This window comes from Uranotaenia lowii, chromosome 3, assembly GCF_029784155.1.
Source record: "Uranotaenia lowii strain MFRU-FL chromosome 3, ASM2978415v1, whole genome shotgun sequence".
NCBI classification, from domain to species: domain Eukaryota; kingdom Metazoa; phylum Arthropoda; class Insecta; order Diptera; family Culicidae; genus Uranotaenia; species Uranotaenia lowii.
In genome coordinates, this window is record NC_073693.1 from 326,562,852 (window position 1) to 326,580,456 (window position 17,605).

A 17,605-nucleotide genomic window follows, 5' to 3' on the forward strand; every position below is an offset into this window, starting at 1 on the left:
TCTCAAATACCACGTGAATTCCGAAATCCGCGTTATTCCCGAAAACCGCGTAAAAAAGCCGTGTAAAAAACCGTGTAATAAAACCTAACTGTAAATATTTACAAATATGGGTACGTAGAGATTGAGGTTTAAAATTTTTATTTCAGATTTCTGATTTTGATTCAATTGAATTCAAATTGAAGGTTTGGATTTCGGACTTCAGAATTAGACCCATGCACAGATTGAACTGAAATTCCTTCGGAAAAATAATATAATTCTTCTTCACCGAAATGACGAAAAGATCGTACGAAATTTTCTTTTCGTTTGTTCTACCGAAAGCATAATCAAATCAGTTTTTTCATCGTTTTTTATTTTTCTTGTTTTATGTGTTTCGCTTCAAATTGTTGTATATAATAATAATAATATTTTCCACTATTTAGAGGATAGTAGTAGCGGTTGTAGTTTGTTGTAATAGTAGGTAATAGTAGGGGGTACATTATCGTAATAGAGCCACATGTTTGTTCCTGTTTTCCATTATCATGATTTTTATCAATCTTCGTTCACACTGATCAACACTTCGCGTAAATATACCTATAAGTGTCCTCCTTCCTGCCCATACTCCCAACTAAACTGGGCGCCACCACAACTAACAATCCCTTAGAAAAGGGCGTCTGCGTTTCTTTCCGTTTAAGCTATCCTACTTTCAGCATCGAATGAAGCGATCCTTTTCCATTTTAGATAATACAACAATGAACGAACTTCCATCAACGCGCACGGGAAACATTTAAGTTGTTCTTTTTCCTCCTGTTCAATGTCAATCAAATTTTCGATAGAACATTCTAGAAGAAAAGGAGGATCGTTTTTGAATGATTTCAAATTTGCTACTTGTCGCCTAAGGGGGTTGATTCAATCGATAATCTTATACTTTTCAACTACACTGTTGTTTGTTCCATTAACACGTTCGTCGCCACGTCACCCATATATGGGTGACGGCTCTCTTAAGCAAGGTTGCCGCTCAGTTCTGCCACGCGTTGTAAATCTGAAGCTCTCTCGCTTTACTTTCATGCTCTGAGATTTTTTTTGGGCGACGAACGTGTTAATATGGGATGGGGGGTAGCTCTTAAACGATTAAATTCTAAAAACCCGTCACATCCGCGGGTTTCTTTATGCTCTGCGTCGTCGTGTTTTTTGTTGTTGTGGGGGGCTAGTAATTGATTTGTCAGCAGATGATATGGAACACCCAAAACGATTCAACAATATTATGTGGGTGGGTGGTGATTATTCGATAGTAAGATTTGTTTGATCCGAACACGTTTTGCGAAAAGACGTTTCTCCTATTCACCTATTCAAGTGATATCACGTTGAGAACACGTTTTCATTAATTATGAAGAGCCACGATTTTCTAACAGTTAAAAATCTTCTGCTAATGAAATGAAGTTACGATTGATTTGATATTTAGGTACTACTACATGTAGGATTAGGCGATTGTAACGTGTAATCTATTGTTTCATTTTTCCTATCTTAGTGGTGGATTGATTTTTGCAACATTTTCTAATGAACGACATCGATCTCTGCGTCTCCCCCTCGAGTGGCTACTTCAATTATTGGTCTACGAGAGATAGAAAAAAACGCTCCAATGACTTTTGGATTAGCACAAGTGATCCGACTGTTTTTTTTTTTTAATTTTATTCTTCCAGGGGTGGCTTTTTACAATTTTCGATTTTTTGTGTTTGCTTCACAGTCCTACTTTCTTCGAGGGGAGTTACATGGTGAGAGAAATCTGTAGCTTAAACGTTTAGTAAACAGAGTAGCTTCCAATACTTTCAGCGATACGCTCAAACCTAGATCGATCGTTCGACACACTGACTGAGAAATTCATTGCGTTTTGACGCTACTCTTGAGTGGACTTTGACTGAGCACTGAAGGAGTCATCGAACAAACATAATAGTTGTGTGTACCTTAATACTAGGGTGTGTTTTGTTGTTTTTAAAAACTTATCCACCTATTGATTACTAATCTATCACCGCTTGTTTCGCATGTTTTGCAATCTCTTAATCTCTCTCTATTTCGAAGGTGTGAAATTTAGGCATTCTCAGCACTCAAACTAATAGGGTATGAAATATTTTAATCACAAGAATACGGGGCGTTTGAAAAGCACTTACGCAAATCTCTCTCACACTGTAGTCACAAATCAACAACTGATTGTGTTTTCACCTAACTAACTTTAGAGACCGGAAGGGTCGAGGAACATTCTCATTTTTGGGACAAAGGAAGAACTGCCTGCAATTTTCGACGAAGCCAGAAGTAGTCTTAAAACCAAAACCGAAACACGCTCCGTCAATCGAACTGCCCCATTGGCTAAGGAATGGAACCTTCTTGGCTAAAGCTGTGAGCGCTTGTCTTTCGTGTAACTCTGCAATTTCGACTCCAAAAAAAAAATTTTGTCAAGGGATTACTCTCGACCAACTAATCACTCTAACCCGTTTTGAATTGCTCGCTCAAATCGGTAGCTGATATCCTCTTAGCTGGTGTTATTAATAGTTGGGTTCCCAAAAAAACTTTCCAGGCAGAATCTCTCTTCCCCCAAAGGACAGAAGTTGATCTTACCCTTCCAAAAAATGGCAGCTCAGTAATTGCTCCAAGCACGGAACTAAACCTAGTACAGGTGTGTGTTTTCTACTACTTCTAGTACTGTACTGTAATGTGTGTATTTTGTGATTTAAAAAAATGCCGCGGCCGAACACACACGGGGATGATGAACTAAAGCTAAAGCTTTCTCCACGCTCTTCAGCTTCTGACTAAACTGAACCGAAGTACCTACTAGCTAGAGTTAATGAACTGAAGAAGAACTGAACCGAAAAAAAAAGGAAAACGAAAGCACCCGTCTTAGTGGGAATCGATGAACTCGTACAGGCACCGGGGCACCTCCCGGTGATATGGGATCCGGTGCCGCTGGATGACTCGGGCGGCCAGACAGGACAGCCGGGTGTACCGGACTGGGTTGACCAACTCGTGCAACCGTTGGTTCTGCAACAGCGTCTCGAACGTGTCGCCGTCCAGGTTTTTGGTGTCCTGTGTTGGAAGGAGAGAAAAAAAAGCGATCAATACTTTGATTCGATGATGGTAAGTAACTTGAAAAATGGAGGGTCTTAAGTTGCTTCCCTGTGGGTCGCCTGATGGAGCAAAAATACTCTCGTCTCACTTTGAAATTATGAATATGATATCCAATCGTTGTAAAGGGTGATACGGTCAAAATTTGGTCAAGGGAAAACCCGTGTAAATCGGTAAAATAGTTTATTTAAAAGATCATATTAAATTTTTTTTTCAAGTTTAATTAGTATAAAATTCAGGAAAAATATTCAGTTACGCTTTCCCTTTTCGAAATCCGTATTGCCGGGCCTTACGCTTAATCCCTGCCATCATATTTTGTACAGCCACATTATCCACCTTCTTCGCCGCAAAAAGCCAGTTTGCCTTGAACTGCTGCTCGTCCTTAGAAGTTTTTTTGGTCTTCTTTAGGTCCCGCTTGACAATCGCCCAGTATTTCTCAATTGGGCGGAGCTCTGGCGTGTTGGGAAGGTTCTTGTCCTTGGGAACCACCTGCACGTTGTTGGCGGCGTACCACTCCATGGCCTTTTTACCGTAATGGCAAGATGCCAAATCCGGCCAAAACAGTACGGAACAACCGTGTTTCTTCAGGAAAGGCAGCAGACGTTTATTCAAACACTCTTTCACGTAAATTTCTTGGTTGACAGTCCCGGAAGCTATGAAAACGCTGGTTTTCAATCCACAGGTACAGATGGCTTGCCAAACCAGATATTTTTTCGCAAACTTTGACAATTTCATGTGCTTGAAAATATCTGCTACCTTTCCCCTTCCTTTTGCCGTATAAAACTCCTGTCCCGGAAACTGCTTGCAATCGGCTTTGACGTAGGTTACCACGCAGTCAAACTTCTTCAGCATCGTCGTGTACAGCCTCCGGGATCGCGCTTTGGCCGTCGTATTTTGTTTATCATCGCGATTTGGAGTCACTAACTTCTTGTAAGTTGATAGTTCGGCTCGTTTTTTGGCTCGATGCACGGTTGTAGACGATACACCCAGCTTATTTACGGCATCTCGGAGAGAGAGGTTAGGGTTTCCCTTGAAACTACCGGCAACTCTCTTTGTCGTCTCAGCGGCTTCCGGTTTTCGATTTCCCTCAGATCCAGACTTCCTGGCTGTCGACAAACGGTCCCCAAACACTTTAATTACATTTGTAACGGTTGATTTGACAACGTATTTGACGGTATTTTGACAACTGAAGAGTGAATTCTAAAATCAAAATAGGAGCAACATTCTACACACACACACATCTTCAAAATGAGGGTTGTTCAGGTTTTTTAAATGCAAAATTGAAAGAAATACATCAAGTTTAGTCATCAAGTTTAGACTCTACATTGGAGAGGATTGAAGCTGTGAGGATGCGATACACCCCTGCTGTGACATTAATATGACATCGAATCCTGCAACATATCCCTCATACGACACACATACACTGATGAACCAAACAGACCACGAGGGCGACATCCGATCGAATTCGTCCTCTTTCGCATTCTAGACGCCGGACAGACCAGACGTGTTTCCTTTACGGTAAGTTAGGATGCAGCGGAATTTTGGAAGAAAATGAAGGAATTCCCTTGCCATTCAGGAATGCGTAGACGGGAGTCAGCATTGCAAAAATGGCGGCGACGGGAGTCCGCTTCCTTCTGATGACGGAAGTCCGCATAATGTGTTAGTTTTTTTTCTTACGAAAGTGGCATCAATGAGAATTTGTTTGATCACAGCATGCGTCGACGGGAATCCGCATGATTAGATACAGTGTGCGTCGACGGGAGTCCGCATGATTTTCCAAAGTGTGCGTCGACGGGAATCCGCGTGGTTTATTTTTGTGTGCTTTGATGGGGCTCCGCATGATTTTCCAAAGTGTGCATCGACGGGAGTCCGCGTGGTTAATTGTTATGTGCGTTGATGGAAAACGGAATGTACCGTTTCACTCGGCTAATGTTCGGAGTCAATTGCGCTCCTGAAATATTACAGAGGGAAATGTCCCGCATCCTCGGGAATGAGAAGAATGACATAATCTGCATTGACGACGTGCTTATCTTTGCGGCTTTTATCGAGCAACTTAGAACGAACACCTGCCGGGGACTTAAAAATTTTGCGCTTCAATAATCTGACGCTTAATAGCGCCAAATACGAATATGAGAGGACTCGCATCAAACTTCTTAGACATGAGTTGGACGAGCATGGCTTCCAAGCGGATTAAGCGAAAATTAGTAAATAAAAAAACTTTCGCTCTCCGAGTACAATTTCTGAACTTCGCAGTTTCCTAGGCCTTGCTGCCTGCGCATATCAATAATTTCGGTGAGTTAACAAGCCAGAAGCTACGAAGAAGGATACAGTACTCCAACAAGTCATCGTTTCGTTAGAATGAAGAATGGTTGCGCAGTAATACCAGAAACCCTGAAAGAACGGACTTTGTCGCTGGCACATGATAGTCACTCCAGAATAGCAAAACTGAAGAGTATCCTAAGGGTATGGTGGCCGAGAATGGCAGTCGATGCCGAAAAATGGGTCGTATCTATCTAACTTTTCATTTCAAATTCTCTTGAAAACAAATAACTTTTTCAAAATTCACTGGTAAAGTTCGACTTATTCGCCCTTGAGTTTAACCACTCGCCGCAGACGGCCGAGGAACGTATCGTATGAGGCCCGCATGTGTTCTTGTGGTATTTTATCCCAGGCTGCCACGAGATGTCGCTTCAGGACCTCCACACCTTCGTGTTTCTTAGAGCAGACTTCGGCCTCCAACAAACTTCAAACAGCGAACTCCATAGGGTTCAGGTCTGGCGAACTCGCCGGTCACTCGGAGCTCTAGATGAACCCTGGAAAATGTTGCGCAATCCAAAGTTGAGTTTTCTTCGCTTTGTGAGCCGGCGCCGAGTCCTATTGGAAAACCCAATCTCTGGAACCAAAATGTCGACGTGCCCACGTTTCGACGACATTCTGTAGAACTAGTTACCGATATGTATTTTGGTTGATCTTCACTCCTTCAGGGACAAAAACCAGCGGAGTCCGGCCATCACGGGTGATTCCGGCTCAAAGCTTCATCGATGCTGATTTCTGCCGCCGGGTGGCCGTCAGCAAGTCGGCATGGCTTCGTGATCTGTCTGGCAACCAAACTCTGTCGTTCTGCTTATTCACGAACTGCTGATCTCGTCGGTAACCACGATATTCTTCAACCACCTTCCTTCCGCGGCCCTCTTCAGCAGCGCCTTCGCTCTTTTTACCTGTTCTTGTTTCTGCTTCACCGTAAGGTCTTGAACCTTTTGGATCTTGTAGGGCTTGATCTGAAGTTTATCTTTCAGGATCCGACGTAGACTTCGATCCGATATGTTGAGATCCTTTGCCAATTTAGTGGCACTACGACGAGGATTTCTCTTAAGGCGCTTCTTGACGATCTTCGCCTTGGCAGGTGTCACCACAGTAGGTTGGCGTCCCTTACCATACCGTTTTTTGGCACTTTCGTTCTCCAGGTATCTTTTGACTGTACGGTATACGAAACTACTGCACACACTTATATCGGATAGCTCACGAATATGTCTTTCTGCCGTTTGCCAGCTAGGAACAAGGCAACCACAGCGCTACGTTTCTGTTCGAGATCCATTTTTCCGGATGGCTGCTTTCCAATTTCTACCGTCGATTCTTGCAGCCGAAACAGCTTTTATCAGTCCATGATTTTGGCGCTCCACCGCTCCATTAGACTGCGGATTAAGTGATATCGATTTCCTTATTCAAACGCCTTCGGTAGTTCCCATAGCTTAAAGATCTCCATCAAAGCCAAGTTTGTAGATTCTGCGTCCGTTTTTCTCATTTCAGCAACTGAGAGGTAACGAGAATATGTATCAATGGCTTTTAGAAACTCACCAGAATCAACTCCAGGGAGTGGCAGAAAGTCAATTTGAAGTATCTCCCAAGGCATTTCTCTATTCGATAGTGGAATTGGTGGATTTTCCTAGCAAGCATGGTACAGGTGTTACAGCTTTTTACATATTTGATGGCTTCTGTGGCCATTCCTGGCTACCACAAATACTCACGCAGAATCCGCTTCATTGCGGCTTCACCCACGTGACCACTATGAGCTGAAGCCAATGCTTTTTGTCGAAGGGCTGTTGGTAAAATAATTCGTTCGTCTTTAGAAATGAGTGACCCCACATGATGTAGGTTATTTTTATGGCATTCAAACTTCTTAAGACCCTGTGGCCAAATCCCAGTGTTCATTGCATCTCGAATCTGGGTTATTTCTTGGTCTTGGTCAGCGGCTGATTCAATCTCACCAAGAGTAATTTCCATAGATCCAGCATCCAACGCGTAAAGAAAGTGGCTTTCACTATCCTCTTCGAAAGGTGTATTCTGCGTCTTTTGAACTAATCTTGACAAGGCATCAGCCATGCATTGCTTTCCCGAAACTCTTTCAATATGCATGTCATACGGCTGTAGACGCAGCGCCCAGGCCTCAGCCCTAGATACTGCTCTCTTGCCAATTCGATGATGTCCATTGAAAATGAATTCGTTAGCAAATGAACGGTTTACTAAATAAAAGGAGAAGCGCTCTACACCCCAAACTACTGCTAAAAACTCTCTGTGAGTCTGCGGGTATCGTTTTTCTGCGGTGCTTAGAGCTTTTGAAGCGCAAGCAATAATGAGGGGAACTTCTTGCTGATTGTATTGGACGAAGACAGCACCAAGTCCAATAGGTAAGCATCCACAAAAAGCTCGATACGGTCCGTCGGGCTATAGTAGCCTAATTTGTTTATGGTATTCAGTGCTTCCAGATACTTCAGGTATACAAATTCTTTCTCGTGATTATCAGTCCAAACAAACGTATCTGCTTTAGCTAGATTCCTTAGGTGCTCTATGGGTTTTGAATTTATCAGCAAACGTGATTATTCCCAAAAAGCTTTTCACTTCGGAACAGCTTTCTGGTCTCCTGAAGTTACGAATTGCTTCCAGTTTCTCATCTCCCACTTTCCAACCTGAATCCGTTAGTTTAATTCAACCACTTGACTATTAAAGACTGTTTTTTTTTAATTGATTTTGACATTGTGTTCATACAGTCTAGAAAAAGCCATTTCGAGGTTGCGATTGTGTTCTTCTTTGGATTTCCCATAAATTAGGATATCATCCGAGTAATTCTTCGTTCCTTTACAGCCTTCCAGTATAATTCTTTGCATCACCTCTTGAAAGATGTCAGGCGAATTTGTCAAGCCAAAGGGAAGTCTTTTGCATCGGAACATATCGAACTCTGTAAAGAAGTTCGTCAGGTGTCTTGAATTTTCGTCGATTTCGATATGGAAGAAAGCATTCTCAAGATCAATGGTCGAAAACCACTTTGGTCCGTTAAGATCAGCTAAGATTTCCTCTAGAGTTGGCATGCTGAATGTAGCGGTTAGGGGCTCTCAGGTCAATGACGAGACGAATGCCATCGCTCCTTTTTGGAACTACTATAATTGACGAAAAAAAGGAGGTATCCATATCGTTTGTTACTTTCTCGATTATATCAGTAGACATGAGCTGAGTAAGTCGCTCTTCAACCAGTGGTTTTAATGGTGCTGACACGTTAATAAAAATGTTCCTACATGATGGTGGTTTGGTTCCATCGTAATCTATTTTGACTGGCGGAATATTAAACTAAGGAAATGGTTCATTCAAATTCACAATATCAATTTTACCAGCTTTCATTTCCTCGACAGTTAATATCGGAACCTTAAGCCCGATTTGCAGGACGCTATAACGTTGCGCGGTGTGGCGACCTAGAAGACATCGACACTCTCGCACCACGAAAAATTTCTCGATAAGGACTTCAATATTCTCAGGCGTTCCTCGAAATTCACCGTACAGTTCCAAGCTGTCCTTTCATTTCGCTTGTCGGTACTCTCAACTCGCATTTAAATTTCGAGCTGTCCTTTAAACTACCTTGAAATCATATTCAAAACACTTAGATTGTCCTATTCTAATAACTCGCTTTTCACTTTCAAGCTGTCGAGCGAGTTAAGAGCTTGAAATACGCGTCAACTCTCAGATAATTTCAATTCGCCTTATAATTTTAGTTCGCTTGGAATTGTAACCAGAACGCATAGGCTGTCCTCTCAACTCACCTTTCAATTTCAACCTGTTCTCTCAAATTGTTTGGATTTAGTCAATATTCTTAGGTGGTTCTCAAACTTCCTTTCTATTTTCAGCTGTCCTCTCAACACGCTTGAAATTGTAATCAAAACGCCCATATTGTCCTCTTAACTCGTCTATTCATTCCAAGTTGTCCTCTTGATTCGTCTGTCATCTGCTCTGGCTGTATTATGCATCCTCGCAAATAGGTATTATTGGCAGTCGGACTAACAACTTCAATTTTTTTTTCCTGGGATTTTCATCCTGTAGGATGATTCATCCCTAGAACAACTTCAACTTCTATTTCCGCCCCACGGGGAAAATGCCGCCATCAAAGAAGTTTTAGAGCTTATACTGGATCATTTCAGGAAATTCAATGGCCACAATCATACTTTTTATTCATAACTTGAACTCCTCTAATTTAGTCACAAATTTCGATCTCGTTCATGCTACTCTCTAACAAGATCATAGGCAAAGTTTTCCAAATTCGATTCTCAGGTGAATTGTACTCACCAAATGCGCCCCATACTCCAGTAGCGTCTGGGCCAGGCTGGCCGGGCACGGCCTCGTCAGGGCGGCTAAATGCAGCGGCGTATTTCCGGCTTCATCCTGTGCATTGGGATCGGCACCGACCTGCAGCAGGGCCTTGGCGAGCCGTGGCGATGGCAGCTGGCAGGCAGGATAACGCCCCACCAGGGCCGCCTCCTTGTAGCACGCTAGATGCAGCGCCGTCCGACCCGATTTCACTACGATCTAAAACAATTTTAAAGGGAAAACCTAAGTGTCTAGTAGAATTGTTCAGGTAAGGTTTTGAATCGTACTTTTAAACTGACTAATTCGTAGAAAGCACGCAGGATCTGGTGCTTCATGGTGGGGCAGCAAATTTCGTCTTCCTCGTCGAGCAAGCGAGCGAGCAGACAGGCGAGGTGCAGGGAAATGACGAGCGCTCGATTGAGGGCGGTGCTGTCCCGTTCCTGGGTCGGCATCTGGTCCAGCATCTTTTGTCCGTACTGTACTTCGCGGATCGATTTCTTGAAGATGACCAACATGTCGGAGGTTTCGATGGGTGGGACAACACGGCCTCGGGTCACCGGTCGGCCCGCCTCTCCGAGCATGAAGCTGAACAGCTCGGCGAACGAGAGCAGCGAGGATTGGGTCATCGGATTGAGGGGTTCCAGGATATTCTGCTGCATGGACAGGGCGTACGTCCACAACTCTATGCACCGGTCGAAGCGACCTGAGTCGGCGTATACGGCGCCCCGGAAGCGGATGTAGTAGCTGGTGTCGGGATGGACCGGGCCGAGTATCCGTTCACGTATGAGCAACGCCTGCATACGCATCTCGTCCGGATCCATCACCAGTTCGTCAAGGGCGTTAGGGTCGTTCACCTCCTGGGCGAAGTCGTAAGCGGGTTCGGGTTCACGCACCGTTTTCGGCAGCACCGGGCTATTGCTGTATCTGCAAAATGGGATTTCGGTCAGAAAGCTACCAATAAAGAGTAATAATTAGACAGCATAAAAACTCCTGCATGTTACCGATCTTCCATGGCACGTTTCCAGAAGGATAGGGCACCGAGCATGTCCCGTTTCTTGTCGACGTAGGTGGCACCGAGCAGTTCTAGGGCAGCTATCCGGTCTTCCCGTTTGACGAAGGGTAAACTAATGAGGTGTTCCACGATCGGCAGGTGTCCTGTGACGCTGGCAGCCAGCAGTGGCGTCATCCCTGAGAAGAACGATATTAAATATTAAAAACAAATTAGAACCCTGACAAGATCAACTTAAGTAAAACAGAGAACTCACCGTATGAATCCACATCCATCGTGGCACCGTGTTGTAGTAGCAGCTGCAGAATCTCCAACGATCCGGACTCGGCGCAATCGTGCAGAGCAGTGTTGCCTTTCACGCTACGCCGATTTACGTCCGCTTTGAGCGAGAGCAGATACTGGGCAATTTTGTAGTGGCCTTTGTAGCACGCGATCATCAGGCAGGTGTGACCGTGGCGGTTTGCGACTTCAATATCTGGAAGTTGTAAAATCAGAGCAATCAGCAACTAGTCGGGTCAGAGAAAATTGCAGACGAGATCATGTGTGGCAGGTGGTAAATTTGGCAACATCCCTCCTCTGCTAAATTATTTTAAGAGAGCATCAAAACAAAACCAATCTTACCGGCACCATGTGAGACGAGGTATTTGACGATCTCGTAGTGGCCATCGAAGCAGGCCGCCCGCAGGGGTGTGCTGTTGGTCTTGGTTGTACTGTTCACTTTGGCACCGTGCTGGACTAGAAGCTTCACTATGCTGGTGTGGCCGGCGGCCGAGGCGCACCAAAGGGGCGGAGCGCCCTCTATCGTTTCGCCGTCGAATATCACTGAAGAAAAAAAACCTAAATTTAAAAATTCATTCCCCTTCAAATTAATAAAAATCAATACGAACCTGATCCTGGCTGTTCGACGTCGGCGTGGCACCTTTTGATCAGATACTGTACCACATCGAAGTGACCATTCCGGCAGGCAATCAGCAGTGGAGTGGAGCCGCCGGTTTTTGCCGTCACCAGCATCTCGATCTCATTCTGGGGTCGGCCGCTGATGTAGCGCTGGAAAGAAAAAAATTAAAAAAGTGATCAGTATTTGTAAAAAAGTGAAAAAAAAGTATCAGTATCAGGTATTTGAATTTAAATATTTGAATTATGTTATGTTCCATATTATGTTCCATATTATGTTCCATATATATTATGTTCCATAAGTCAAAGAATGATCCTTATTTCATAACTTCTGTAAAGGAACTTCTGAATCTACTTTCATGAAAAAGAAATCAAGAATAAAAAGTTTTTTTGTTGCATTGAAAGTCGCTGTAAAACGCATAGAAAAGGATTTTTTAAAATTAAACTTTCATGAAAGAGCGCTATTTAACCCTCATCCGTCCCAAAAAAATTTAACCCGTTACAGTCCTTGGAGTGTCCATTTGACATGTAATGTAATTATGTAACTACACCACTTCATTTTTTGTGGTCATGATCTTAAATATTTCAAAAAATATATCCTTGTGTGCAGCGTATTGCTTCTAACTTCAGCTTTCTTGGACACTAAGTGAAAATTTTTTGAGCATTCCGTAGCTTATCTGCAGTATTTTTCCCAAGCATGTTTTTTTTTTAGATTTTGAAATACGGAAAACTTTAGTATTTTAGGTGAATAATGTATAAGCAACATATTTGAGTTACATTACAAGGTTTCCAAAACTATAAATTTTGTAAAAATTGGTTGAGAAACGAGTGAGATAGCGGTTTTAAGCGAGTAGTATCAAGAAGTTATTTTTCCCTTGGCTTTCATGGTGTGTCCATGAAAAAGTAATGATGCTCAATAAAAGATTTCAAGAATTCATTGAGTGTCCCCGAAGAAATTGTATTATTTGGATGCACCCGAATAAAGTTTCAAGCCATCAAACTTCCAAAAGTGTCGCATTGACATTCAAGAGCGGATTAGGGTTAGAAGTTCAAATTTAGAAGTAAGCAGAGCTCAGACTAAACATTTAGTGGACCGCAGAATTCTCAATAAGAAACTCTGAAATTCGGAATTCTGCATCTCGGCTACAAATGGACAAAATTCTACAAATTTAGGATTTTTGTAGAATATTGTTTCGTGATTAAACATATAACTTTTCTGATTGTAGTATACTCACTGAAGGCGAATTACGATAATTGTTATTCCAATTTCAAACTGTGTTTGGTTCAGATTTTTAAATTTAATTACTTACATTGATGTTCGAAAAAATACAGTTCTTTTATAAAAGTATGGAAAATTACCAAAGAAAACAACTTATAGCGTGTTTTCTCAAAATTAACTTTTATGCACTTTACCGCTTTGGCTGCAAGGTCTCATATGCTTTTCAATGAAAAAAAAATGCAATGAACCATTATTCAGCTTTCTAATTCCAAATGGCATCAATTTTTAACTTCTACGCACCTTGAGTGAAAAAAAAAGAAAAGTGTAGTAAAACTACTAAATCCATGGATTGGTTGCGCACTTTTACGTGCGCACAAAACTATTGTTGAAAATTAAAGAAATAGTAAAATTATCATGACATTGTTTTTGAAACAACTAAGCAATTTTTTTTTTCGTTAGACGCTGCTTTAGATTGAGATTCGCCGGCTGCCGGAACGTGGCAACGTATCCAACTCTTTATGTGAAGGGTCCCGTGTATAATCTCATCATGATAATCATGATCTCAAAGAAAGCGACAATTTACAGTTTTTGAAAAGAAAGAAAAATATTTTATAAATAAGAATAAATAATTCTGCAAAGGATGTGGAAGTTTTTGAAATTTGTATTTTTTTATCAGTTGTACAGACGGTTTAATAACTGTCTTTCCAGCTTGATTTTGAGACTTGGCAATGTTAGGGTGACCAGTGAATTTCCATTTTAAAATTCTCGTTTTTCCGGTTCTCCCGATTGAGATTTTATGATTTTTCCCATTTTGAAATACATAAATAAATTTTTTCATCCAATATTTTTATACCAAAAAGCAGCCATTTTTATAAAAGTTGAACGTTAATTATTAACAGCAACTGAAATTTAAAGTTGAGAAAAAAAGTTCAGATTACAGTGATGTTTATTGGGATTTCTACAGAAAATTGCAGTATTTACAGAATAAAATGAAAAAGGATAAGCAAATAATTCTAGTTATCGTAACCTTAACTTTATCCAGCAAAATTTTTCAAGTTTGCTTTTTATTAGGGAAAATTCTTATTGTTTACATGATTTTGATATGGATGCCATGTAATACTTTTACTTCTCTCATACATTTTACTATTGAGCTCTGGCTTCTGAATTCATAAATCTTTAATATATTTGAAGAATTTCGGATTGAGTAACTGATGTATAAATCAAAAATTTAAATTTTTATGCATAATTCGAATTTTAATGATGCTTAGCTCTGGAGTCACATATCAAATTTATGTTAATTGCGACTGGTTCGTATTTTAATTTTTGCTCTGCAATTCTGAGAACAGATTTCGTCAAATCTAATTCTTATCAAGCATTGTAAAATTTTGTTTCGGTTCTTAAGCTTAAAAATGATTTTTTTTTTGTGGGATACCTTTTAAATTTTTTTTTAAGTTCAAAGAACCTGAGTGTTAAGTGCGGGGTTTTGAATTTGGCTATTTATCTAAATCCTGAGAATAAAATTTCGATGCGACCTTAAAAATGTATATTTCTATACTTTACATATGAAATCTTAATCCAAGGTATCTAAAGTAAAATTTGCGATTTGGGGGGATTAAATTTTTAATGACTAAAATTTCAAATTTTCAAAAGTGGTTCCGTAATTCTGTCACTTGTAATTTGCAATTTTCAGCATTTTTTATCTGCTAAAGAATGTAGGGGGAAGTTGTCTACTACCGGACACTTGAGGTTTTTAAGCAATAACTTCAAAAATAGATTTTTGTAAATATTGGTTCCTCTACTGATTTGAAGCGTATCAATATTATGATCATTTAACTATATTAGAAAAAAATTAATTTACAACATATTCATGTGGTAAGAGAAATCATTTCATGTCAGTTTTCGCTCATTTCCGAAAGTGTTGTCTATGGCCGGACACTACGAATTACTTCACCAAAGTTTTCACCAATGATGGCACAAAAACGTAGCAAAATGACTTAAATCACTTGCGCAGGTCTTGTGAGTATGTGTTTTCCAATACTGAATGTTCTATGAAGCCAGTCATAGAAGTTTTTTAGACAAACCAGAATGAAACATTTGTTTCGAAAAAAACTAGAGAAAAATTCTCTATGACCGGACAGCAAAATCTTAAGTTTCTCAGAGGACCAAAATAGTTTCGTTATTGAATCCTTGTCTTCTGTTAACCATTTGAGGGTGCTATTGAGATGAAAAAATGAAAGTTTCAAGTTGAAATCATCTATAATTTTGAATATTCTCTTGTCCGGTCATAGACAACAATATGGTGTCCGGTCATAGAGAAATCGCATTTTTTTTTTATTTTCCTAATATTTTGTTTGAACTTCCGATTTGTTATCTTACATCTACTGAAGTCGAAAGATAACCAACCAACAATGACGTTTATGTGCAATTCACATTTGACAAGCCGTAAAAACTGATCACAATATAAACGTAAAGTTTGGGCGATCCTCGCCGAACTACTAGGCGAAAGCTTTTGAAGCCTATAATTGGTTTACCTTTTCAGATTGGATAACCATATTTCTAACATCATATCAGGCTTCTATTTACTTTATTTTCATGGTGTTAAAACATTTTTAGGATATTGCGTTTTCGAAAAATCAATGTTGTCCGGCCATAGGAGGTGTCCGGTCATAGACGACTTCCCCCTAATAACTAGTAAAAGCGCAGATTGTATACTAAAATCATTTAAATGCTTGGTGTTTTTTTTTTATATTTGGGTATGGTTATAATAAAATTGTGTACCTACTGAATATTGCGATTTTTCAGTACTGTGAAACTAATTCAAAACAGCTTTAAAAAACAAGTAAAGTAATTTAAAAAAAATCACATTGTCAAAATCATTAAAAAACAACATTTGGTAATAAGACTTTTTTAAATTTATTTTTTCAAGAAAATTGGTTCATTTACAGGTGAGTGAGGACTGAATGAATACTGAATAGATATCAATATTTTTCCTTTCTATTAACATTTCATTTGTTCAAACGATTTTTTGGTCGGAATCTTCAAAATTGGTCAAGGCCGGATTGTATCTCTATGGAATTTGAGTTTAATTATATAATTTTTTTTTTGAATTTTGTATTCTATATTTCTTCATGATACTGCCCGATTGGCATTACAAACCAGACGATCAATGATGATATTAAAATCATTTAAAATATCAATTAACAATCTTTATCAGACCATACCATACTCATCTCCAGTTCTTTAACATGTTTAAATGTTTTGTATTCTCTGGGATAGCAATAGCCCGGGCTCTCAGATGGCTTAATCCGGCCCTGAATTTCAATGAATTTTGTTCCATATTGAACAATGTCCTTGAGCTTAAAAATAGTTTATGCTCGAGATATATTTCTACAACGTTTTGGTAATTTAAAACTCATATGTACATTTAAAATATTTTTTAACAGGAACTAGAACAGCTCACACCCCTGAAATGTATGTGTAAACTTATGTCTGTTTTTTTTAGACTTTTGGTTATCTGGAAATTGGGATATATTCATGTGGCGACAATAGTTTCTAAACAACGACCAAAATACTACATGATTTCATTTTTGATTTCCCCAGAAATTTTTCGGTAGATCTCAATAGTTGCAGGATTTTCGTGTACCTAAAGTTTTTTTTTTTCAAATGGCGACCGTTAAAAATTAGCTTAAAATACACGTCGATTTTTGCTCAGCCATTTCTGCTATAAGTGTCAAAAATTTCGAATCAGATCTACGATGCTATCAGGAAAAAAAATCATCAAAACGTTACCTTTTGAATAAGAGATTCAAAAAATATTTTAAACAAAATTTGCATAACATTCCAGAATTTCGATTGTTGACCATAATTTTTGTTTTCCAGATAACACCGGACTCGACGATCTATGCATATCTAAGTCATTGAAATCAAAATTATAATTTCAATTACGGGATTTTTGAAATCCTAAAGTGACAAAAAAAAAAAAAAAAAAAAATCGTGACCCCGTTCGATTTTGGCCCGACCATTTTGTGTTGCCAAAATCGAATATTGTCAAAATCGAACGGTTTTTTCTAAACAATTTTTTAACTCATTACTACAAAAAAAAAATTATCATCATTATAACCATTTTTAGTCATTTTGAATTTTTGTTATCATGTTTTTGATGCATTTAGCACTTTTCTTGTTTTTCTATAACATTTGTTTTTTTTTTGTCATATTTGCTAATTTTGTCATTTTTAATTTTTCCAGTTATTTTTTTGTCGTTTTTTAGTGTTTTGTTAGTTTTTTTATTGTATAAAATTTTCATAATTTCCGTTGTTTTTGAGTACTTTTAAAAATTTTTTTTGTTGATGTATGTTATCACCATTTAAGAACTTAAAGGCGTTCGTCTAAATTATATTTAAGGCGTTCGTCTAAATTATATGATATAACGAAAACTGTAAGGCAATGTCGTTCCAAAAATCCGTTTGAGTGTTGCCAAAAACGAACGGAGTATGTAGAACCAGATCTTGACGTTTCATGCTTCTTTAAGTCATTTGGTATTAAAATCATAATTTCGTTTTTTCCGGTTTTCTTGGTCCCACCTTGGGTGATTTTTGAGGGTCAAAAACTGAAACTTTGAGCGCCTTGAGGCATCCCTAATTCAAGCCCGAATGAGTGAAATTTTGCATAGATCAGTTTTTAGACCAATCTGCAAAATGTATATGATCGGTTTGCGAAAAGTTTATATATAATTTTTCTAAGGTAAAATTAGTATCAAAACCAACTGC

General features: G+C 39.5%; 1 protein-coding gene across 4 annotated transcripts in view; it reads right to left on the reverse strand.

Moving 5' to 3' along the window:
• Positions 1-344: 344 nt before the first annotated feature.
• The window catches only part of LOC129756901 (protein fem-1 homolog CG6966), a 200,763-nt gene continuing 183,502 nt past the window's right edge, over positions 345-17,605 (reverse strand). For all 4 annotated transcript variants that reach the window (XM_055753952.1, XM_055753950.1, XM_055753949.1 and 1 more), the window contains 7 exons: positions 11,614-11,773; positions 11,348-11,548; positions 10,983-11,201; positions 10,719-10,905; positions 10,005-10,641; positions 9,697-9,936; positions 345-3,051 (listed from right to left, as the gene is read on the reverse strand). In XM_055753952.1, coding sequence (XP_055609927.1) covers positions 2,866-3,051; positions 9,697-9,936; positions 10,005-10,641; positions 10,719-10,905; positions 10,983-11,201; positions 11,348-11,548; positions 11,614-11,773 — 1,830 coding nt within the window. In that variant the 3' untranslated portion in view covers positions 345-2,865. The remainder of the gene's footprint in view (positions 3,052-9,696; positions 9,937-10,004; positions 10,642-10,718; positions 10,906-10,982; positions 11,202-11,347; positions 11,549-11,613; positions 11,774-17,605) is intronic.